Consider the following 26,010-nt stretch of genomic DNA (forward strand, 5'->3'; position numbering starts at 1 on the left):
AAGCAGTAAGTTCAAAGCAACTTTCATTAATCTTGCCAGCATTTTAATTTTGCAATCTTATTTACTTATCCGGTTTGGTGTTAGAGAGCAGTGTCTCCTACTAACAGACACGGTGACACCATGTGCTGTTCTGAATGAAGCTTCAGCCATAAAGCATGAACCTGGACTCGTGACATACAGAAATGGTGTGGAGGGGGTGTGTCTATCTGTCTTGAAAGACCAAAATGGTGATTTAATCTGTTTGTATTTCCTGAACATCTGCCTCTAGTATAATCTTTTTAATATTAATGTGTATATATTGTATGATTTTTTTTCCTAAACCTTGCTAATGTAAATTATTATCTGTACATTAATGTTGATTTAAGGTGTCCTTGGCTGAGGATACAGGACAGGGAGAGGGCGTAGTCATCGCAATAGTTCTGTGCTTCTGTAATGGCTGGAGTAAGGAGAAGCTGTCAGTTAATACTGTAATTAGGATCTTAGCGTTTCCAACGTAAGAAAGTCTGAGTATGAGGACAGCTTACAAGGTTGCTGTATATGCTAAATATTGTCCTTAACCTTGTCTTGGAAGCCGTTGTTGGCACCTATGGATGCAGCAGTACTGAGTCTGTGATAGACATTTTGTACTAATGCTGGCAGTATGCAGTGAACAAGAGGAAATGATGCAGTAACTCTTAAGCCTTTGGTCTAATTTGTGTCTGATGTCACGTTAAAAGGCATTTTAAAATCTATAGAGACCAAGAGGAAGTTGAGTGGGGTAGATTTCTTTTGAAATGCAGAATAAATATAGCATTCCAATGGTGACATCTTGTCAAAAGAAAAGACATTCAAAACAGTTTTTGTGAAATGCAAAAAATGACAGTAGTGAGAACAAGTATATATTGCCTTACAGATTTGCTGACAATTCATTGGGAATTTGTTGGGAATGAGAAGAATTTTAGGTATAAAACACTACTTATCAAACTTGTTTTCCCATTGCGGTATGAATCTCTTGCTTTATGCTGAAAAATATCCTAGTGGAAATGAACTACTTGTTAAATGATTTGTCTGTCTCTTACTGTTCTGTCTTGAAAAAGATTGTCATTTGTGGTGAAATTATTTCTCATGCTTAAAGGTAGGAACTTTATGCATTTTTCTACCAAGGTTCTGGTAGTTTTTCATAACTTGATTGATTTAAATCTTGCATAAATGAAAAATATCAATATTTTTCCAGAATTATGCCTATTGACCTAATTTGTATTCCTTTCTGAAGTCACAGGTAAGTTTTGGAGATAGAGGTTAAATGCTAGCAGTAGTGACTTTTTTTTTTTTTTTTTTTTAACTAAAACAGAGGTGATGCAATTACTTTAGACATTAAATCCTCTCTAATAATTGTTATTAGAAAGAAGCTGCATATTGACAACTTGAATGTGCTAATGCTTCAATATAATAAATAAGAAAAATGCGCCACAGAACATAGATATTGGTTATTATTTGTGAAATCAAGATGTATTTTGCTTCTCATGTGATACCTTCTGTGAAATACTAGGGCAATCTTCATGTGTCTGTACAATTAATTTTATTGGAAACAATCGCTGCCATGATTAATTCAGAGGTGGACGACCAGTGTAGTACTGGTGATGGTGGATTGAGTAGTCAAGTATGGTTGGGTCAGGAGATACAGATGTATAGAAAGCTGTGATCAGAAGGTAAGGAGCATAAAGATTGATACAGGGGATGATTTTTTTATATAAGACAGTATTATATCTGGATTCTTATGCCAGCAAAATGATATCTGGAGTAATTGTAATGTTGTGTGCTTAAAGGCAAAGGCCTCTTACAAGCTATATGGGTATCAAATAAACAAGGAGGAAAGAATAAAAGAGAAGAAATGACATTGTCAGTAGCGTCAATCATTGATCTGTTGGTTATGTTTGAGAATTGCTTTTTATCAGGATAAAGAGTATATAACTTAGTAAATTTCCAACAGGATATATTTCCAGTTGTTTTATACTCTACTTGGGGGGGGAAAAGTAAGCAAAACCCAGCCTTTTAGGAATTTTCAGTTGGAAGCCTCATTTGCTGTCGGATTATGTTTAAATGTTATAAGCTAGTGAAATTCTTTGGCCAAGAGAGATCAAGCTGAGCAGGGCTGCCAGCTTGATGTGCTATTTCAGATGGGTTTTTTTCATTGTTAATTTGCAGTTTAAACTCGAGCGCTGTGATTTTTATTTAGCAATGTAGGAGTGTGTATGTGGTTTGCAGTAGTTAAGAGTTGCTTTTTACATCCATAGCGTGACAAAGTCAATTAAGTATGGCTTTTCTGCTTCTGTTGTAAGTAGGTGAGAATTTGTGTATGGTTGTAGGCGTTCTGAAGTGAAAGATTTATCATATATGTAAAATCAGCTTATTTTTGCTTACATGAAGGACAGCCACAGTTCTTGCAGGCAGTCTTTTGGGTATATAGCTGTATGTGTACTTACTTTTTGACACTAAAATTGTTGACAGAAAGGGAAAATTATGATGTCCATTACAGTATCTAAATGTCAGTTAAAACAGCCTGACAACAGATTTCTTCTTCTTCCACCCCCACCCCCCTCCATATTTGATAATGATCCCACAGATTCCCTGTCATATTCAGTCAGTATCCTGAATTTGCTTGTTAAATTTCTGGAGTGTCCAGTGGAGTTGGTTTGATGTACGTGAGAGGAGGCTGTGGCCTAAGGCAAGCACAAAAGGACAAAACACTTCACTGCTGTGCAAGTGTTATCTGAAGCTAATGCGTGGTGACATGGGCTGCATGGTCAGCCACAACAGAGTTTCGGCTTAGGGCATACGAAGATTGCTGGGATCACAGTGTCAGCTCTGATTTCAATTAAGTCTTTGCAAAGAGTTCCATGCGTAGGTCCTTCTGCTTGACAGTTAAGGTCTTTCTTTTAGGATGTATAAATATATGGTTGTTATTTACTGAAATATTAGGAAAAAATTAAGTAGACTGAACTATAATCTTTTTATAGCTGTGTTTTTGAATGGGTTTACATTTTTTAATAAAATAAAAACTCGATTTTTAATTTTTTTCTTTTTTTTCTTTTTTTTTTTTTTCTTTTTAGAAAAAGCATTTTGTTGTTCTCCTGTACAATGAACCCCTGGGCTAGATGCCCAGAAACATTTTGAGTCTAGAAAGAAACTGCATGGCTGTGTGTGCATAGCACTGTCCTTGAGTGAATTTGTCTAAATAGCTGCTAGATGCCAGCTCGTGAGTGTGCAGTACTACTCTGCGTGGATTGACGAGAGCAAATTTCTGCCAGCGTGGGGATCTCTGCACTTCATATTGCACCCTGCAGACATGCTTCAAATGCCTTTGCTGTTCTTGCTCATGTTTGGTTCCATTTGATAGTTTCTATATTTCAGCGTGGTGCTATAGTGTGTATTCAAGGTTGTCTTGTAGGCTTGTCTACTTTTTATTGCCCTTTGACCCTGAACATTCTTAAGTATGTAAAATTATAGGAGGAATGTCCTTCAGGGAAGATAAATTCTTAATATTATTCCTCGTACAGTAGCTATTGCTTAACTGTTCAGAGCTTGTCTACATGGCTGAGTTTCTGCTGGCGTGCCTGTGTTGGTGGCTCCCCGGCCCCCACAGTGGAGGTGTGTTATTTCTAGAATAGGGACCTGCAGGGCCTGGGAATCGAATTAAACAGTCGCAGTCAGGAAATGTTTCAAAAGTGAGCAATTAATGTGGGTCTACAACCTTGGTTTCTCTGAATGGGAATGGGTAACAGGTAAAATACCAGTACGAAGAACAGAAAGTCAAGGCAAGTAATGGGTGGTACTTCTCCTTGTTTTCTTTGGGTTACACTTCAGAAACGAATCCCTGTGCGTGGCAAAATTGTCCATCCTTTGAGTTGCCTTAGCTCTTAAACTAACCCTCACTTTATACATAAAGCTGAAGGCTGGCAGGTGGAGGATAACACACCACAGCCTGCCCTCTTTTCCCCAATTACGTTCTTGCATATGACACTTTTTTTCCTGTGTCTTGTTTCCAGTATCCAGAATAAGACAACATCGACCAGGGCGATGTTGGTTTGTGGCTGTTTTGCCCTTTAAGCTACTGAATTAAAAATAGGAGCGGAAACATGGTGAATAGGTGACCTTTTGGTAATAGAGTTGTTCAGATTATTCCAAAATGATGATGCACGTGTGCACCTCCTGTAGAATTGATGCTAATGGTAACATTGCAAAGAAATACAGCTTGCTGGGAGGGACTCTGCTTTCTATTTAATTGGGAGGGTTACTGTCCATTGCGTATTTTATTAGTAGTAGCAGATCTCATAAGCACGTGAATTAAAAAGTTTAAGACAAGGAGTTAGAACATCTTCCAAAGACTAGTAAAGCTGCAGTTACAGAATACCTCTCTCTTAAAAAGACATCAAGAAACTATTTTTGTTTTCTATTTGTTCAGCTATTCAGTAGCCATTTGAGTTTTGGAGAGATTGAAATGGCAAGCACTTCTTTTTATATATATTTTTCCTCTTTCTGCATACTCCTTCCCGCCAAATGGGTGAGGGCATAGGAGCAAAAAGGTATTTAATGAATTACAATAGAGAGCAAGTAGTGAGAGACTTTGAGGAAAAGGGTAAGACTCCTCATTAGATTGAATGGAGAAGCGGAAGCCACAGATAAGACCAGGGAAAATAATCTTAGATTGTGAAAGTTGAGATCTATTCTGTTGTCTGAACTTGTGTAAATGTTGGATGGCTGATTTGAATAGAAGGGCTTGGATTTTTTCCATTTCATATGCAATTCAGGTAAGTTTGAAAAGGGGAAGAACACTTTACATATCATTGTAAGTAGATGAATTACTCATCCTTGAACTAGTAGACTTGGAGAAAAGTGCCACAAGACCTCAGAAACATAGGCCAGTTTTGAGGCTTTTTTTCCTATTTAGGCTGACAAAGGAAATATTCAGAAGCTGAGGAGGAGTGACTCGGTTTCCTGGCAGGTTGGGGAGCATCGCAGTAGTAAAGTGGGTTAGACGGCACAAGAATTCTCCTTACAAAAGTGCTGCCTCCACCTTTGGGTGGATCTTTGGTGTCTTGGTGACTATGATGGCAGGAAATGGGTATATGTTGATCCCTGCATCATGTGAATGGTCTAATTCGTATGTAGTTTATTGCTTGGCAGGTCAGTAGGTCTGAGTAGGCAGAAATGCCTGTTCGTTCCCCAGTTGCTGTGCGTCTTTTGACGTAATTAAATCCACTTTCAGAAGAGCTGAACTGTTTGGGAAAAAGATTAAACAAGACAGTTTGACTAATTGAAAATGAGAGAAATCCCAGATTCTCTTCATTCTAAAAGTCTGAAATTGACTGTGAACATTGGGTGTGCTTTATACTGTATTACACTTTTCTCTAAGTTAAATTATTCTTTCCTTCTCTCTTTTGTATATCTACAGATAAAGTAGATTAACTTGTCATCATCTTAACTACGGTTTTAATAAGGCAAAGGCAAGTTTTGTTACTGTCTATTCCTGGAGTCCTTGGAGAGCAAACCTTAGAAATATGGGTAGGTAATAATTTTTAAGGGCAATCTGCAACCCTGATTTTTCAGAAATCAAGTACTTGCAATTGCCATGCTTCTGACATGGCCCATATGCACTAAATGTAATTGGTTAGTCAAAAAGTGGCTGGAATAAAAGGAAAAGGAGGAGAGAGTCACGTAGGCATTGCTGGGATGGTTTGCCACTGCCTGATATTTAAGGTGAGAGTTCAGAAACAACTAAGATGTTTTCAACCGTGGTGAAAAGCTAAATTACAGAAGTGCTGTTATATTTGTTGCTGAGGAGGTCCTGCTGTGCAGGTAATAGTCCAATAAAATTAAAGAGTAAAATTAAATAGGTAATTTGTAATCTTTTAGGTAATTCTTACGTAGAGAAACATTCAACAATACTAAATTAAAATACAAATTTATGTGCCTTTTTTTCTGTTTGTGATTGGTACAACAGTTGCTTATTCTTAAATATGCTTTCTTAGGTGAGTTCTTATTCTTCTCCTGCTTACAAGCCCTTTCATTTTGTTTCTGCAATGAAGATGTAACAATTTATGACATCACATTAATAACCATGGCAACAGACTGTAAAGTGAACAACATACTACATTTGCATTGCAGAACCAGCGGTGAGGGAGATGGCTCCTGTTGAAACATGGATATGTGAAATAACTCCAACAGTGAATACAGGAGATGCCTGTGAAGGGGAATTTTTTTGTAAATGTGTTTTTCAAATTTTATAAAACTGATCTTTAAAAGGAGTTCCAAGTACAAAAGAATCAGAAGTTGCATCACTTTTTTGGTCGAATAGAAAGTTGTCGTTTCGTCCCGGGCCGTTCCTCTGATACCGCTGGTGATGAGCGGGCACTGATTCTCAGTTGTGTCTTCTGTTTGCAGTAACTCTCGTAGAAGAGATCTTTACAGAAGAGATCTTTATTGAACAGGACTGGCTTTAAATTAATAATTGCTATCTATATTCAGCCTTTATGAGAAAAGGTGCATATTTGATGGTCTCAGGTAGTCGGTGACTTCTTTGTTATTGTGCACAATTCCAAGCATTCACGTATTTCCAGAATGGCTCTCCAGTCTTCAGTAATTTGTTTTTTCCATCCCCAATGCTGTATACGATGTTGTGTCATCTTCATTTTTTTTTCCTGTAATACCTTCTGTTTACAAATAAGAATAAATAAATATATTCTTATAAATAAGAATACGCTGATTAAGAAGTTGTTTTTCTGTCCCCATCTGAAAAAGCATCTGTAGCATTCCGTGCTTGAAAAGGCAGATTGGAATAGATGGGGATAGGGAGGGAGAGGGGTTGTTTTCCAATAGTGAGTTTTTAGTACTTGTGGTTTGGGGCAGTACTGCGTTTGTCCCTCTTGCTTTGGCTGGCCAGTCTTACAACCAGCCGTGTATTGTGCTTGTCTGATTGCCATTTTGATGTTTCTGTGAAGCGGGAGGAAGAATTTGAGCACATCTACATTGATTAATTTTATAGCTGAAGTTTCCTGTGTTGAAAGGTGCTGCCAACATAGCAATTGTAATAGTAGATAGTGAAGCTCAGCGTTACAAAAAAGTTACCTCAGTGTAGCACAGTCCCTAATCATTACGGCAGCCTGGTTAAGTGTGAGCTTAAAAACTCAGAAATTTTGAAACTTTTCAGGAAAGACCAAATGTGTGAAACAGTATTAGTTAAAAATCAAAGATGCTTGAAAATATGTAAGTATCTGTTCAACCAATGGAAGTAATGGACATATGGATTTTCAAAGAACTTACTTAGCCTTTCTCAAGGGATCATTATACAGATTTGAAACTGGGCACTTTGACTAGATTATTTTTCAAGGAAGTTATTCTGCTTTTAAAGCTGTTTCATATGGAGGGTTTTATTTTAAAAGTAGCAATTAAACTGTTCCTACTCAAAATCTGCCCTCTTCTAATATGTTTATTATTGAATGTGGTCATTTTTTTTCAGAAGTTTTATTTTTAGCGTGTATGATCTCGTATCCTTTTCTTAATCTGAAAAACAGATCCTATGTGAAGAGTCCAGGAACTGGTTACATGCAGCTCCCTCTGCTGGCTCTCTGTCAGAAGATGACAAAAAATACGTTTAAAAACCTGCTTGACATTCTGCTGCCTAACTATCAGACCACTTCGTTGGTAGAACTCAATATGTGGTGGTGTTGCACAAAAGCTGTTATTTCACTTTTACTTCGGTTTAAATAGTGGCGAACTACAGTAAACATTTGCTCACAGAAGAGCACAAAGTATTTTGGCATGCTTGTTGGGGAGCACTAAAATCCAGTAAAGAACAAACAAAAATGACAAAAATATGGTTGTCTTGTCTCTGAAGTCTTTTCTAGCCTTTTATTCTGTGCCTGTGGTTTTGAAAGTCTACTGTTCTCTCAAAAAAGATGTACGTATGAAGGAAACGGTTTGCACTGTCACAGTTTTAAAAAAAGACTTCGTTTCAACCATTTCTGCTGTTCTTAATACCTAAATTCAAGTTGCATTTTAAATTTTTTTCAAAAAATAAAACTGAGAGTCTGAAACTTACCTTTTCTTTTGAAAATACAGTGCTTCATTTACAAGTGTCAGGTCTGACCATAAACATTTTTGCAGTGCTGTCAGGTTATTGCTGAAGCCTGACTCTCTGCTTCTAAAGTATGTATAAACATTATAAGATGAAATTTATTGCTTAACTTTGCTACTCGGAAAATCTGCCAGCAATATTAAATTTGGCTTTGCCTATTGCTAACTATTGCTTTCTGTTTGTTTATTTGGTGATTGATGGGTGGGGTTTGGGTTTTTTGAAATTGCTTCAACTTTTGCTTCAGCCAGTTTTTAAGTAAACAAATTGCAAAGTCAATTTTGTAGTTCACTCCTGTGTAAAATATTATAATGCATTCCAGTAGGGAGGCAGGAAAACAATAGTAAAATAAGCTTTAAAACATTATTTTCAAGTGATGTATAAACTAGAAGCAAATACGTTTGGTCAATGCTTTTTCTAGTTTTCAAAAAGTAATATGAAGAGGACTTATCTAATATGTTCCACATGTAATGGAATTAGTGTTGTAGTTCACACTTACAACCTTTAGCTGTTATGTTTGTGTTACATGGTGTATGTTTAAAATGGGAGGCTGCTATAAAAATATTTCCTATATTATTTAGTTCAATCAAAATCTTGTTTTCTCACAATATAACATTACAAGTGAGTTAAGGAAAAGAAGAGTTTCTAATGAAAATTGTTATTTCTATAACCATTAGGTTGAAAAAAAAATAAAGGAAGAGAAGAAAACAGTAGTCTGGGGGCTGTAAGTAATGACACAGTACCAAAAGGCAGTATGAACTGAGAAAAAATAAGCACAATTCTTAATTTTTATGCAGAAGAGTAAACTCAAATTTTAGCTAATGGAAAGCCAAATATTTGCTTGGTTAAATAAGCATACAACTGAGATGGAAATATTACAGTGTTTTGTTCCACAAAGTACAGCCTAGCTGGGTGGAAGGAAGATAGCCGTGATCATGGAGAGACTGGGCAACATTACACCCTTTAATTTCTCTATAAATGCATCTTTGGATAGGTTGGAGATCTTGTCTTTCTTTCATTTGTAATCTTAACATATCAATTAAAAACTGTGGCAGCCTGCAAGCATATTGTAAAGCAGCAGATAATAATGAAAAAAGCTGGCTTTCTTAAAGATGATTATATTTTTTCCTGTCTGTAAATGTGCTCGTTGTGTAACGCGAATGCATTAGCCTCCACGAAATGTAAGAAATGAAAGGCAGCAAGAAGCAGTTCCATTGTTATCACTCCAGGCATGTCTAATGAATCGTGTTTCCATGTTCTCTTGGTCACGCTGCGGAGTGCCCTTAGCCAGGGCTAAGCCTCCTGTAAAATGCTCTTTAGGATGATTGTAGCAAGCGCAGAAATGCCGGCTGCGGGGGGGCGGGGAGGGAATGCTGCTGAGCGCCCTGCTTTCCCCTGCAGCTGCAGGGATTACTCACCAGGGCTGGCGCAGGAGTGACGGCCAACCGGTTGAGTGGCAAGTGGAAGGCGTTTCAGGGACTTGGCTCGTCAGAATTGCAGTTTAAAATGGAATCGTCTGTCTTGAGCTGTGCAATTGTTTTTAAGGCAAACCTGCGTTCAAGAAGAGGGAAGAAAGCATCCCAGTACCGCTTTCCAAAATGATCTATATGTATTTCAAGAATGACGTCTTGCATGCTTTATAAATGAGAAAAGACTTTTGGTTCCTTTCGCTTTCCAAGTATGGATTAATACGAACTGTATTTTTCCTAAGAACAAGCTTTGTGTTCCTCTGGTGATGGCTGAACTTGCTCTAATTTCTCTTCAGAGACTTGCTGCCCTTGTACGTTCTGTTACCTCCAACAGTGCTCCTCGACTGTAGGGGATGGGGAAATATGCTCAACATGCTATTGATGAAAAACAACATTTATGTTTAGAGAAGAAAAATAGAAGCCCACATTCTCATTGCATTATCGGTGCAGAGAGGAAGATCTTACTGATGCAGATATAATTCAGTAGTTTTATTTTCTTTGAACCTAGAAAGATCAAAAGGCAGAAGTGGGGGGTTTGCAGCTGATGTGTGCAATGAGCGTTGCACTGGCTGTAAGTCCTAGGTGGTCAGTGAAAATGGGAGGAAATGAAGAAAACTTGAAGATTTGGAAGGGGAAAGAAGAGAGCAAATCAAGTTTGGAGAGTAGAGATTGTTTCCTGGGATTACGAGAGCATAGTAATACTTTGATAAATTTATTTTCCTTCAAATTTTTTGGGTTACTTTTATATTCTTCTGAGAAACTATTTTTTAGTGCCCTTATACCAAAGAGTTGAAGAGGGAAACGAGATGTAACGGAAAGTGAAAAGTTCAGAAATGTGGGAGGAAATGCTAGAAACTCCCAGGAGTAAACTTAAAGTACTTCTTTCTTAGTGGCATCCTTATCCCTTAACGCTTTAGAGGAAGATGGTGAGAATCTCCCCAAATTTTTAGTCCATTTTCACTATGGTCAGGCTACTGCTTTTCATCGATAGGAAATACGTCTGCAAAGAAATGTAAAGTAGCTTGAAAATAAATCTGCTTAACACAAACACATGGTGGGACAAATGAAACTGTAAATCAGGGATTTGGGGGAATTTTCTGGTGTGCAAGAGCAGGCTTCACACTGCGAACAAATTCCCGCTTTAGGAAGCAGTGTAAACTGCATAAAAACTGTGCCATATTTATGTTCATCTTACTCTCTCTTGGGACAGAGCTGGTGATTGTAAAAAGCATTCAAAGCAAAAACCACACAGCAAACTTAACTGTTTTATTTGGAATCTCTTACATCTCTGAAGCGAGCTGCTCAGCTCTCTGGCATAGCTAATTTTGCATTCCTACATAGAAAGCAGACTTGAGCTATAATTACACAGAAATGTTTATACTGATTTCATAGATAATAATTTTGGTTTTGGAGAAGTTAGATATTACCCCCGGATTTTTTGAATATTTTGGAGAGAACTTCTAAAGAACCAGAAGTGATTACATATTTTGCGTGACCAGTTTGTTCCTAGTGCCCTTTGAAATGTTGCGTAGTTAACCGTGATACTGAGAAAATTTCACTGTAAAGAAGTGGTGGTGTGTTGTGGTGTGTTACAATGGAAAGGCAAAAGAGACCGTGCAGGAGTAGAGGAATGTGAGAGTGTGGGACAGGAAGAGGGAGGGAATATAATATTTAATGTATATTTTATAAAAAATGGTTTTGTACCTATTGGGAGTGATAAAAGTAATACTTTAAGTAGTGCTAACATAATCTAAGTGCACATGGTTACCTACCATCTGTTTTTCAATAAATAGCTATTATGCTAATTTCTGTTTCAATGCGCAACAATTAAAGCGTCGTAGTATTCCTGTGATATTCAACAGCTGTTGCCTTTGAAGGTTTTATTTATCTTTCTGAAGTGCAACAATTTTAGTTTCATAGTCAACTCTGCTTGAAAGTGTTAGTTTTTATACAGAAAATTGTGCTCCATTGAAATGCAAACTTGGGTCGTGTCTGAACAGCAATCTTCAGTGATAGTCTTTAATATTCTGATTTCCCTGGAAGTGTGGTGCAGCACTCGTGCTGTTAAGGATACCTTGGTAGGACATTGATTGTAAATGCTTCTGTGCGTGTACAGCGCATATTCTCGGTGCTTCACGTAAGCTCTGTTTGCAAATAGATTAACACAAATGGATCATTCTGGTGAGCATTTCTTCTGTATCAGTTCTTTTTGGGCTGATGAGTTGACTTGGGAGACAGAGAGCCAAGATGAATTCTCAGTACAGTAAGAGTAAGCAGTACAATTTCCCTACAATCATAACCAGTGCAAGGAAATTAGATCTCTAAGTGGGTTGAATCTGATTTAGTAATAAGTCAATTTAATCACTAATGACTTCAAACACAGATTTTACAAGGTGATCAATGGCAGTATAACAATGATCGATCAATAGCATTGCATTTAATTGGATTTTTATGGGCATAATATAGTTTTTCAGAATTAATGTACCGTTGCATTGCTTTGTTATTCTTTTAACTCATTTTTTTAGAAGAAATGGTGCTTCAAAATGCTAGTTGGTCTTTGAAATATTGTTTTAAGGGCACATTAATAAAAACTAAAATGAAAAATTAAGTGCTTGCTTTTAGTAATTGAATTTCTGATTTTGTTCACGTTATTTGGCCATGTGTTTTTTAAAAACTGTATCTACACAAGGGGAAGAAACCCACATTCTTCGTATTTCATGGTAACAAGGAGACAAAATATCAAAGAGTAAGAAGGAACATGCATGGCTCTGAATATGAATCCTGAGTAGCTGCATAACTCCCCTCCCTCAGCAGTTTGACATAGTAATCTTCCCTTGAAGTAATCTCCTTGTCCCATGTGTCCTGCTTTAATCTATCAGTATTTCTGCAGTGTGCAGCAAGAAATTGATTTTCAGTAATTTTAATGGCTGAATAACTGGTCCTGTCCCAGAGTGTTTTTTCGTATTTGCAGTGGCCAATGTGGTAACTGAAGTCAGTGTTCTGGATAATAGGTTTCATTAGTTTTGATGCCTGAGGTAAAAAAGCAGTAGGTGGGAATAAAGACTGTTTTTGATGTCTAGACGTTCATTTCAGCTGTTGCTGCAATATGATACATTAAAAGGAAATATGTAACATAGCTCTGAGGAAATATGTATTCTTTGAAACTAATTCTACTTTTAAACTGCATAAGGCAGTGTGACCTGAATTATTAAAATGTGGGTGGCTGAATTTCTTAAAGGTATAACTATCTCTGCAATGCCGACGCAGTCTCAACTTGCTTTCTCTCCTTCCTTCCTACACTTCTTTTAAGTCAGTTTGGTCACTGAAGCAGAACAGAGATCTTATTATCTTTCCAGTATCTCTGCTGGGAGACCTAAAATTATTGAAGTGTTTGCTTTGATATTTTACTGTGACTTCTCTCCTTGAAATTTTTATAATAGTTCTTTTTTTGAGAACATGGCTGGCTTCATAAAAATCGTTGGACACTTTGAAGACCTTAATATCTCTGAGTTGAAAATAAAAAAAGACCCCAAGCCAACTAAGCCGCTCATTAATGTATGTTTAAATTATAAATTTCCAGTGTAAGTCTAAATTATTGTAGTTGCCTTTAATTCTTTTAACATCCGATCTGCAAGGATAAACTTAAACATCAGTGCAAATGTTCTATTCATTTTTTGAACCTATGAAAAAAAAGATAACAAACATTTAGAAACTTTATATGCGAAGGCTAGCGATTAATTCCCATTCTATATGGAGACTAGCAGGGAGATTTAGCACCTCAGTCATAATCCCTTATGATAAGTGTCAAATACATCTATTTTTCTGTTTTGATTTTCTGCTAATAATATCTTGGCAATGAGAAAATAAGAACTATTTTCTCTGTGGAAGATTTGTTTGCAATTGAAAAACACTGCATTGTATTCTTTTTCAGGTGTTATAACCAAAAGGTGTTTTACCTTATTCCTGTACGCATTTGTACATTGGATAATGGTAATAGGCAGGTACTCGGCTGTAACAGTAACTTTTATTTTTACTACACAGTGCCTCGTCAGCTTACACAGAGTTATTTTTTGCCATTGTATCTGTTAAAACATTGCTTTGGTGTTTTATTAATTTTCCATGAAAATTCTAATGACGATTTATATTTTCACTTTCTTCAGTATTATAGATTGAAACAATGATGCCTCTTCAGATAAATGGATAGAATATTCTTGTACAAAACTGGCTATCTCAAGTCTCCCATCTTCCCGACCCGCCCGCCCCCCCCCCAAGATACTGAAAATGTCACACTTCTTTTTGGATCCATATGCTTCTTTAGTGCTCTCTATCTCCACTGGATTTAAAGAACGTATACTGAGAATGATCTAGTAAGGGCAGTTAGACTGACTGTCTCAACTAAGCAGTTTATAGAATTACAGTTAATGGCAGAGATGATGTGACCTTACCTTCTTGATTTTTTTTTTTCTGAGAATCCAGATTTTTAGAGACAGAGTATTAATAGACTTAGTTATTTATTTTAAGAGGTGATTTCATTTAAAAAAATCCAACAAAGCACACATAGTAGTTGCTTATTTTGGTGAGAAATGTACTGGTAAAGTTATCCCTCGGTTGCAGGACAAACAGTGAGAAGGGGATGAACTGCCTGTTTTCCAAGAAAGTAAATGCTGCTCCCAGTTGTCATCCTTGACTACTCTGGAATGTACACATGCTTAGATAAGGTAATTAGCATATACAGACAAATATATATATACACACACAGATAGCGATATAGATATCTATATAAATCTATCACAGCAGAGGATCAGTAGATCTGACAGATCACACAGGTGAGAAGGAGCTTGGACTCCTGGAGGTCGTCCAGTCTGACATCCTGCTCAAAATGGGATTGCTGCAAACAACAGATCAGATTAGTGATGGCTTTGTCTACCCAGGTCCTTGGAAGCGATGACCCACAGTTTTGTCCCATCTGCTTTGCTGCCTTTCCAAAACTCTTGTCTCCTCTCTGAATTCCATGGAGGAAAAAGTAGTTACCTGCTCCATCGTACTCTTTCTCTTGCTAAAATTCAAACTTTACTTGATTCTTCCCCTAGAAGTTTTCTTTTTTGCAGATGGCTTTCACAGCTGTTGTATAGTGTCAAATTTGTTGCCTGTAAAGAGAAATATTTCAACTAGAGTAACAGAAAATACCTTCAGGACAGGATATAGGTGCTTGGCATAAGTATGTTTCTGAACCTGTGCAGCACCTGCTTTCTGTTAGCTGTGTGCCTGAACATGCTGTCAAGCAGCACTGAAAGGCTGACGAGGGCTTGAGTTGAAAGTGTTGAGTGTTAAAAGCATTACAAATTATTGTGTAGACAGACAGAGACCAACAGTTATTTCCTAGTCTTCAGTCTTCTATAAGGAATTTAAAATATTCTTCAAAATCTAAAATCTAGTTACGTTGTTACAGTGTGAGGAACTTTGCAATTTACAGGGATAGCCTAATCTCTAGTGATTTGCCAAGTTTTGTTACTGGTCACCATTTGCATCTTGAAGTTGTAACTTGCTCCCGTTATTTAAGCTCTTTTCTGCTGGAGACTGGATCAGGAAGCCAAAGAGCAGAAAGGAAGTGAAATGCTGCAGTTCTAATTTTTTTTCTCCTCATTTTTACTTCAACAGACATATGTACATACTCTCAATTGTGAGATGAACATTTTTAGTAGGATAAAGAAGTATTAGAGGTAATTACAGTAAGTATACTGCATTAATATATCTGGGAATCAAAGGCATTATTTATTATAGGAAAATGGTTATGAAGATGTCTTATGATATACTTAGAGATAAATTTAATAGGGAAACAATTTTATTTGCATTTCCTATATAACTTATGTGAATGCTGAGCAATAAGAAAGCCAACTTGGAAAATTAGAATATTGAGGGATGATACCACTTCAGACTTTCGCGTTTTCCCTGTCCCACTCAACTGCTGCTCCTCAGCCAGTCTGATGTCATTGGCAGAGTTGACCCTAGGGACTTACCTACAAGGAACCTCCACTGTGAGGTTAACATTGCTCTTTCCTGCTTTTCCTAGGCTTTGGGACACACTCCCTTGCATAGCTGTTCCTTCTCCTGAGTGCAGGATAACCATGAATACAGCTGTGGTGTTGCGTGGAGAGGGAGAGCGCTGCCAGTTTCCATTCCCTCATTTTCAGTCCCTTCTGCTGGGATACATAGGCCTTTCATGTCACACCAGTCCTGGGGAGAGGCATCTCAGTTTGTGGAAGAGTAATAGGATGGCATAGCCCAAAGAGGAGCTATGCCAGTCACAGCTAAGCAGGGCAAAAGAATACAGGTAATGTCCAGTGCCTAAAGAATTTGGTATTAAAATTATTCCAACTCTACAGAATATTGGCTCATAAACAGTGTAAAGCAGTATGATCTGATCTTATTTTTTCTGGAGTCAGTGGCAAAATTATACTTGCAGAAAATAGTTTTGAGAGATGATATAAGCTGTTCTTTAATTGGGTCCCATTAGTTTGTTGTGCATACTTGGGAGTACATGGGGAGTTATGATTGAGAACGTCAGAACTGGCTGTGAGAAGTTTCCCGTAAAATCATGGGATAGATTCTTGTCTCTCCCATTTTGCAGGAAGTTCTTAATGCAGGGACAATACCGGCTTCTGGCACAGCCGCTCTGGTAGGATTAGGGTGAAACTCAAGAAGCGCTCAGTGCTGTGTAATAGTGAATTTCTTTTGACTTTTACAGATTCTGTCAATTTCATGACACTGTCTAAAAATTTAAATTTTTATTTAGATGTGGAGTTTTCATAGAGGTGAACTCAGGTGTGATCTCTCTCATACTGTAATATATAACTGTTAACGTGTTTGAGAAAAGTGCAAGACTGTACCAGTCTTGCAGTTTCTTAGGCTTCAGTAGTTCTGAACTATATAGAATTTGTACGTCAATAGTTCTGAAAATGCATGGTGATTCTGAAGTTTCTTAAGAATACTGTTTTAAACATGAAATCTGAGCCCATGTGAAGTGCTATCTAGTAAACAGCTATGGCGCATTACATAGTGTCAGTAAGGTTTTGCAAGCATTAAAGGGGCCTTTAATGGTTTTACAGGGAAAGATATTTGGCTCATGCTTGTGCCCAAAAGCACGAGTCTGCCTTTTCATTCTTCTGAGGAAGTAACTGTGCTATTCGAAAAGGTGATATAGGTACTAAAGCCCTGGCTTCTTCATTCTGTAAAAGGAGAGAGACTCTGTTACCAACATTAGCATATCACAACATAACACATTCAAAAAATGTGCCTCTTCTTGTTTGAGGTTATATGACTTACGGTTACTGGGAGAAGCAGCAGAATAACGAACAATGCTGGGTTTTGAGGCTTTGAAGCTGTAGTTGAAGACTGCTGGCAATATTAGTATTTTTCATACAGCAGAAACTCCTTAGAAGCTTTACTTTAAACGTGATTGTAGAGTAAACTATACTTAGATAATAATCTCTGCATGATAGACATGCTGTTGGAAGGTTTCATCCTTTAAATTGGCCAAGGAGGGGTGTTAAGTATTCAGTTCTTAACATGCTGTAGAATTTATGTTTGCATTTCTAAAGATCTGCAGAGTATTCCTGTAAAATTGAAATGACAGAACTCAGACAATTAACAAATTCTTACTCCTTGACAAAGTTATTTAATCATCTGTTTTTACTCTGCAGCTGAGATTACATCTTCTGGGTGAATAAGATTTAGAATCTGGTACAGGCATACCAAAAATAGTTTTACTCTGGATAGTTTTAGCATCCAAAAGCAATGGAGTAAGGACAGCAGATATTTTTGAAGTTTGTGTATCCTTCAGGTACTCATGCAGGTGACTAGGTCATGCTGCACTCCACTGTGAGAGATTAATAGATTTTTTTTTTTAATTTTTTTTTTAGCTCTCTCAAATCTCTGCAGTTTGGTACTGAGTTTACGGTTTTTATTTTGGAATAAAAAACCTGTGTATTTCATAGTTTTGCTGTGTATTGCGTAAACTGCAATAGTTTGTCAGTACAACGGAGGAATTTCACTTGAGTGTGACAGTGAGAGGTTCAGGATAGTTTTTTAATGTTGTTTAAATTATGTAAATTGATTTTACACCTTTAATGATTCACTTTGTTTCTTCATTGCACCTGCGGTTAAGTTTTAAAGGATCTCTCAGCAGTCATGGCAAAGAATGGTCATGAATTCCTCACCCCCTACTTTAATATTGAATGCTACAAAGAAATGTGTTTGCTTTTATGCTTTTGTGTTTTTTTTTTAAATTCAAAGGTGGTGTCCTCAGCAAGTAAAGATTAAAGCTACTTTGGCAATATAGGTAATAGTTGAAACAGTTTCATGAAACATGCTACTGTTGAAAATTAAAGCTGTTGGAGTTATGTTTTGTATAAATGTTTGTATTTCCCTGTCCTGAGCTTGTTGACATTTTATGTTTTTGTAGTGGTAGAAGAAGGATTGTGGGAGAATGGACTTTCCTATGAGTGTAGGACCCTGCTCTTCAAAGCAATTCATAACCTTCTGGAAAGGTAAGAAAAACTCTATTGCACTCAAATATTTCATTTTGATACTTAAAATAAGGCAGGATACCTACAGACCATTTATATTATTATTGATCTTAAACCACATTTTTTGAGAGGTAGGACTTTAGTGCAAGAGACGCAGTATAGAGATGGTTCTCTTAAGTCGTTGACTCTGGTAATGTATCATAAAATGCTGTGCAGACTAATTAAATGCTCATGCAAAGAATAACGTCAATATATATTCTGCTTGCATTCTCATTGGGCAGCTGTTTCAAAAGCAAAAAAAAAAGTTTTCACCTTCTTGAGGTGCCTACAGAGAATAATTGTATCTGACCTCCAACCCCTTTGATGAGGTTAAATAGTACATACCTTAAGAGATAACATTAAAAGGTCTTAACTGTGTTCTTCCAATGATCCTAGTTACGTGCATCTTACAATTTGACTAAATTTGTACACAGTATTCAGGGTGAAGTTTAACAGTTCCTGTCTCTGACAGGCCTAATGTATCCTAGCATTACTTTCTTTTGTCTTGATCTATATATATATGCAAAGTTATTCTGTGATTAGTTAATACACTTAGGGCTTTTTCTTCTTAATCCAGCTATCAACTCTTAAGCTTACTGAAGATTATCTTGTTATTAGGCCTTCAGTGTATGACATTGCATTTTGGATTATTGCATTTTATTCCTTCTCTGTTACTGCAGTTCTTCAGGTCATCATCACCTTCCTGTATTATATTTCAGTTCTTTTTATAAATTTGGAGATCATCTCAGAATTAAGTGTCATTAGGCTATTCCCACTTTTTCTGAATTTATAATAATAATAAGAACAACAAAATATAATGCACCTCTCCTGTACGTTTGTGTTACTGTAATTTTGCCAAATATAGCATTGAATATTTTTTCTTTCAGAAAATAAGCGAATTGAAAAATACTTTTATCTTGTCTCATTTAGTATCCTATTTGCTTTGATGTAGATTTACTAGTAATCAGGTTTGCATTATGTTCCTGAGGTGGTGTTTCTGTGAGCGTAGTAACTGTCCCCTTGACTGTTAGTTACCTGTCCATATCTGCTAGCAAGTGAAGTTTGAATGGCCGCCTATGTGCATGTACACAGGTACAAGGACTAGTTGTTTTATTTCCTATCTCATCAGTCTTTTTAGGGGATTTTTACATAAGTAATAGACTACTTAGAGTGAATAAAAGTATAAAAATGAAATTCCAAGTCTAGAATGTTCACTAGTTCTTTTGTAGCTTTGCAGTATAAAAGGGAAAAATAATTTTATACGTGTTTATTAATCTGTGGTGCCCAGCCAACTGACCTTTAAGTATGACTCCTAGCGGATATTTTTATTCATTGGACCTTTTTAATTTTGTCAAGTAAACTTTTAATTTTTTTTTTAATTTTGAATAACTTAATTGAAGTCAGTTGGCAGAGTTAGCGGAATTGTTCTGTCCAGCTGTGACTGAAAAGCCTTCAGAGCTCTTTTTCTTTCAGCAATAGTCTTTGAAATACAGTTGGTCAACACACATCAGGCGTTTGCTGAAAGCCTCATTTCATGTCACCATAAGCTGATCTGACTCGTGCCGCAGTCTCAGCCTCTTGCCCTTGCAGATGAGAGTCCCACTGCTCTCTTGCCACATGCCGACAGCAGCTCCGAGGTGGTGGGGCTGGCTGCAGCCGGGGCCGTGCTCCGGAGCTGGAAGCCTCTGCTAACCTGCTCTTCGATTGGAGCTGCCATGGAGGCACGCCTTCAGGAACACCCTTGGTTTGGAAGTCTTGTAATGAAATAGTTGTCAAGGTGACTTAGGATAATGGTTTACCAAATATCTATCCAATTAGCTACTTTTTTTTTTACAGTAATTACATTAGCTAATTTTTACAGTATTATAGCTGCGTTTATTTTAAATTATATACTTTTTGGGGTTTTTTTGTTTGCCATACCAAATCTTAATATCATAATTATTTCATTTAAAATAATAGCAATAAGTGTGTAGGCTTTATTAAAAAGAGAAACAACACTTTAATTTTTAAAGACCCATTTTATGCTGTGTTTAGGAAAAGCTTGATTAATAAAAAAAGAAGTCTTGCATTTCTTTTTGATCTTATCAGAAAGTGACAGGGCTGTTGCCTGTGCTTGAAGTTTTGTGGGGTGTTTTTTGGTTTATTTTGCAGTTAGCAAAGAACAGATTTTCTTCTCTCGGAAACCTCTTGTGTCCCACCGAGATGTAATTTTCTTAGCGGGGCAGTTTGGTCTTTCTGACTGGCTACAGCTGTGGGCAATTCAGCTGGTACAAGGAGCGCTGGCCTCTGTGGGACGGGAGGGAGCGGGTGAGAGGAGGCCGCCAGCTGCCACATGCCGCTCAGAACCAGTTCCAGCCGGCTCTGTCACACAGCAGATCTGCTGCCAGCCAGAGGAGCCCACAGCACCACGGCTCAGCCTCATTCCATGAAGAAAGTGGCAGCTGCTGGAGAAGGGGCATGAAAAGCTATTGTGGCAGGAAAACCTGGCGGCAGGAAGCAAATGGCGGCAGGAAGAACCATGGTGTACCTGACCCCCACCTCCTCTTCCACCCGTCGCCTCACCGAGGAGTTGGGAGGGACTGAGTGAAACCTGCAGTGAAAATATGGGAAGTTGTGACTAGGAAGAAGGGAGGAGAGGTGTTTGTTTTAAGTTAAACCTGGGAAGGACAAGAAAGGGTATTTATGCAACTGTTTATGTTCTTTTGTGGTGTTTTTTTTCTTAGTACCCAAATTGGTGATCAGAAGTTTATCCTAATTGGCAATTTAGAAAATGTTAGAAGATCTGAGGAATTAATACTCAAAATATTATGGTATTATTTCATAATCATTAGTGTGCCCTTGTCAGGTCATTTTTTTCATAGAAAAATCGGAAATATGAGAGGTCAAGTGACAGTGAAATGCTCTAACAGCTGTACTGCTTAGGAAGAAAATATCACTCAGCCTTAACTAGAGAAATGAGCCAAGGAGTTCAGAGTACTTTATGTCCTTATTTCATGTGATTAAATAACTGCTTTTAAGTGTAAACTTATTTGGGATTTTATGACCAGCTTTTTTTTTTTAACGCAAGTTCATTGTTACTGTTAAAGACTAGTTACCACTGAGTGCTTATACAGTAAAAATAATGCCGTACTGTCATTAATTGTTCATGCGGCCAAATCTTTGAGATCCATGCTTTTGCAGTCGTGTTTCCCATTTCATACAGGATTATACCTTAAATAACCTGTGATTTAGTTTAGCATGTGAGGGTTGGCTGATTTTAAGGCCCGGTCTACCCATGAAGACTTTTTTCCAGGAAAGTGGTATTAGTTTGAGGCAGTTAAGCCTGCCATCGTGAGACATGATGATGTGGCATTGAAGTGTGTGTGTGATGGGGGAGAGTTTATTATATTTTTTGCTAGTACAGATTATTTTCTTCAGGGATCTGATGTAAACTTCACAGAGTTCCTTTTGTTTGTATGAAGTGCGCTGACACTGACAGACTTTCTCTGATAGCAAATATTTCTTAAGGAAACAGTTGCTGAAGCATACTTTATTTTCCCACCAGCACAACAGCAGTGTCTTTAGATCTCTGCTGGTTTAGCTTTTATATTCAGTTTAAGATACTGGTATCTTCAACTGAGCTGGATTCTTTTTGCTTTAATTGAGAAAGAGCTGTTAGAATTTTCTTCAGCCTAGCTTTAACTTTGGAAAACCCTGCCAAGTTTATACAGAAGAATTAGGAGCATATTAGTATCTACATTGTCTGTCGTCCATTTCCTATGTATGTCTTCCAGGTATGCTTTTGAAGAACAGATGACACAGTTTTTCTAAACCTTGCAGAATGTACTTTCCCAGAAGGTTTCATGTGATTTTTAATTTTTTTGTTTTGTTTTGGCTAATATCTAGCAACTGCTACAGAAATAAACTATTGGAAAACCTTGAAGAATGAAGAAGTATAGTTCTTCCATCTAAATAAGAAATATTGATTAGACATGAAATGTATAGGGAAAGCTCATATATTGCTCGTAATCTTAAATAAACCACTAGCAACAAACAACCAGTTTTTCAGAATTTTTGAAACATAATATTTACCTTACTGAAAAATATTCCCTCATAACAAATTTCTGTATGTGATCCCTTGGGCAGTATGTTCAGCTGCGTGTTTAATGTATGAAGCATACTTAAATAGTGTTGGCATATTGCTAGTGTGACTCGTCTGTACTGGTGGACTTAACTTGTCAACCTAAATAGGTTATTGATCACTTTGCATCCTCACTGTTAGTTTTTTTTTTTTTTAAGCAGAATAATACAGTTTCTGTAAAGAAATTGTGCATTTCTAAAGGGACCACAGAGAATGGGTAACTTATCGCTCTAAATTTAGTGATGTGGGAGTATGTTTGTTGGAGTGAGGTTTTCTGAGAGGGGAAACAGTAATTATGGACGTTTCAACACCTGAAATCATGCTGTGGATCATGTGAAGGAAAAATGGTTCATTGTTAATACAGGCTTAATACAATTTTCTGTCATTCATATACTATACTATGCCATTTACGTGCCAAAAATACAGGAATGCATATTCTTTATTATGAAGTTTGAGAGAAACACTGTATAGAAAAGAATCAGTGCTATGAATTGTCTTTGTTCAAGAAGAGGAGTTTGAAAAATAAGATGATGGATCATTCAGCAAAAAGAGTAACGTGGAACAGAAAAGATTCTGTCAGAGATGAGGGGGAAATGCATATATGAAGATGAACGTCAGTGACAGCATCATGAGATTGGACAGTGATTCTCTATGACTAGTGTGGGAAAATAAAGTGGCAAAGTTACATGGAACCCAAAAGCTACAAAGTTGATTTCAATATGGTGGAAATTCAGCTGCTTAATCCCTTAGATTTACTGTTTTTGAAGACTGCTTTTAATTACATTTTAAGATGTAACTAGTAATTGTTGCTGTAATTATTGTCTAGGTGCTTGATGGATAAAAACTTCGTAAGAATTGGAAAATGGTTCATAAGACCCTATGACAAGGATGAGAAGCCTGCTAATAAAAGGTAAGGTGATCTATATATCAAGTACTGTTCCTGTCAATGTTGTATATTACATGATGGTAATTTGATGCTGCATTTTGGTGGTAGTTTTTCCACTTCTTTTACCACATAACAAGTAAAAACACAGACGCTATTTGTTCACGTCAGTATTACATAGAAAGCAATTAAGTAATTTTTCAGGTCTTGTTATGATAAGAAGGTGAGGTTGGTATTTATCCCTTAACTCCGCAGAAATGTCACGGTTTTTTATATCTTTTGAATAGCATTTGCCTCTTTCTCTCATTATACAACAGAATTCCAGGTAGTTGTAACAAATGATTTGAATTTCTGGATGCTTAACCCCAACCTGACATTTTAAGCAGTAAAATAAGTAGTATATAGATTTACTTATTTATTTTCTTTAAAGATGCCGGCCTTGATATATAGCTTTCACTAATTAGGCAGGCTGACAAATGAGACCTATATGTCTGATTAATGCACTTCTCTTGCAGCAACATAACCATGGAGAAGGGCTAGCTGTCTCTACTTGCTCATTGCTATTTCCACTCCTAGCTGTAAAGGTTACAATGTTCTCAGATCTTCTGGTACTTGCATTTATAGTCATCCACTAAACAAGTTCTGTCAAAAATAATCTGAGTTAAGCTGAAACACAGATTTTCTAACGGGAATCATTTTGACAGAACTGGGTTAGGAAGTGACTAAACGTGCAGTTATGCTGGAAGATTTGAAGGTAATGAGCAAGTGGAGATGAAGTGGGGTGGCAACTTCTTCATCCAGCGTAGCTACAGTCACAACAGCATGTCTGATGGCAGCTGCAGGTACAGGTGGAAATCATTCTGTCCTGTAGATCGCATGTACCTTCTCCCTCTCATGTCTTTATCTCACTGCATTGTCTTACAACAGAAAGGTCTTACTTCTGTTACAGTGTAATGCTACAAACGGTTGGCTTCATTCTGTAACAGACTTAGTTAACCAGGTACCTCCAAACAGCAGTTTAAGATAGAATGCAGTAATTACACATGGATTTGTCTCCTTCCTAAAAACAGAAAGCATTAATTTAGCATGGGGATATCTCTCTTTTTGCTATTTACTCTTTGTGGCTAAGTAGACTTACACTGTGTATGTGTAACCTTGGATTTCACACTGATCTAATGGCAAGAAGCCATTGAAAGGTCCAGGTTTTTCCACACCTTTCTGTGTCCTGGCTGTATGTAACCACCTTCCTCCCTCGTGTTTTCTCTGCTGCTTTTCTGATCACACCAAGATCTAGTTTAATTTTCTGGAAGATTAATTCCCTGAAGTGACATAAGTGGTGTCTTTTCCAGCTTCTGGAAAAGGGAGACAGCTCCTTTCAGCAAAAGCTATTTGTTTTATCAATTTTACTGCAGCCTTAGTGCTCACATTAAATGTATTTGAGTCTCATGTCTGTTCCTGGTGTGTATCAATTTAAGGAGTGAAGCATCTGATACAGTAGATGGTGTCTGTCAAAAACAGCAGCAGCACTGGCATGGAAGGTATCGTTACTTTAGAATTCTGACAGATTAGTAGGTCCTGTGTCTTATTTACATGTGTGTAACACCAAATCACTTGTACAGTGAGGTCATCTGTAAGGGATAATTACATTTGTAAATATATGTACAGTATGCACATAAATATATCTGGTCTGGAATATGTTACAAAAAAATGAGTTCCTGTTGAACTTAAATTATATTCGAAGTATTTTTGTATATAAAACTGACATTTTTATTAAGAATTTTAGGGTTGAAGGGTAGACTCTTGATTTGAAGAAGATAATGTTTGTTGTTGGTTTGTGTGGATTGTTGGTTTGTTTGGCTTTTTATAAAGTACTTGTCACTATAGATCCTATGGGTAGACACCATTCTAAAAGCATTGATTTAACAATAATAACTATGGCCTAATTTGAGATAGGTTTTGTGTTGTTTCAGGTTGTTAATTTTTCTGCAATAAATATATCATTGGAGTTAACTAATCTTACTGAAAGATGGTAGTAAAGACTGCAGAAGTTGACAGTAGAGTCAACTGTGGACAGTAGCAGCAAATAACAGGTGGCTTTGGGGACTAATTTGTCCAGAGACTTTTTATTTAATCTTTTAAGCTTGCTTTCTCAGTATAGCACAAAAAGCTATCTTTACACAAATTAAGTGATTCACGTTAATTCCGTATAAATTCTTTGTGAAACTCTTGCTCTAAGCAGCCGCTTGCTGTAGATAAAGCAATAAGGAGCAGTCGCAGGAAGAGGTGGCCAACTGAGTGTGTTTAGGTATTTTAGCACTGTGGGCAATGTCTTCATAACCAAAAAAAAGTGGTATTTTAAAAAATAGTAGCTAAACCTGTGTTAATGTATAAAATACTAGAAATAAGTTGCCTGTATGTACAGTGATTAGGTTGAAGTTTGGGAACAGGTAATCCGTGTTGAAAATGCATGCACTATTCTCCTTGAATGGGGAAAGATACAGATAGATAGATCTATATAGTTATATACCCCCCTTGAATGGAGAAGAACTGAGCAGGTGTCATTCTGGCAAAGAAATGCAAATGGTTCTAAAGTCTGCTTTTATACTTGTGGCAAAGTTAGTCATTCCAACATCCCGAGTTACTAACTTCATTTCAGAAATATACTGAAAAGTCTTGGACTGGGTATAAATGAACAGGGAAGGAGTTAAAACTCATGCAGCTGGCTTTCAAGGAGTAAATTCAAATTCATTCAGGGCCTGTGATTTTTGTGAATGGCATTAAAGGAGAAGGGTGGGGAGGTCTGTGATTTTTAGAATGAAGTCAAAGATGAAGTGGAGCATGGCAGTGGCCGTGACCTAGTTAGT

The 26,010-nt window shown here is 37.1% G+C and overlaps 1 protein-coding gene across 1 annotated transcript in view; it reads left to right on the forward strand.

Moving 5' to 3' along the window:
* Nucleotides 1-26,010, forward strand: part of MED13L (mediator complex subunit 13L) — a 202,739-nt gene that overhangs the window by 76,562 nt on the left and 100,167 nt on the right. Inside the window, exons 3-4 of the mRNA XM_050907030.1 lie at nucleotides 18,041-18,125; nucleotides 23,090-23,173. Coding sequence (XP_050762987.1) covers nucleotides 18,041-18,125; nucleotides 23,090-23,173 — 169 coding nt within the window. The remainder of the gene's footprint in view (nucleotides 1-18,040; nucleotides 18,126-23,089; nucleotides 23,174-26,010) is intronic.

Source organism: Gymnogyps californianus, chromosome 16 (assembly GCF_018139145.2).
Source record: "Gymnogyps californianus isolate 813 chromosome 16, ASM1813914v2, whole genome shotgun sequence".
Lineage (NCBI taxonomy): Eukaryota > Metazoa > Chordata > Aves > Accipitriformes > Cathartidae > Gymnogyps > Gymnogyps californianus.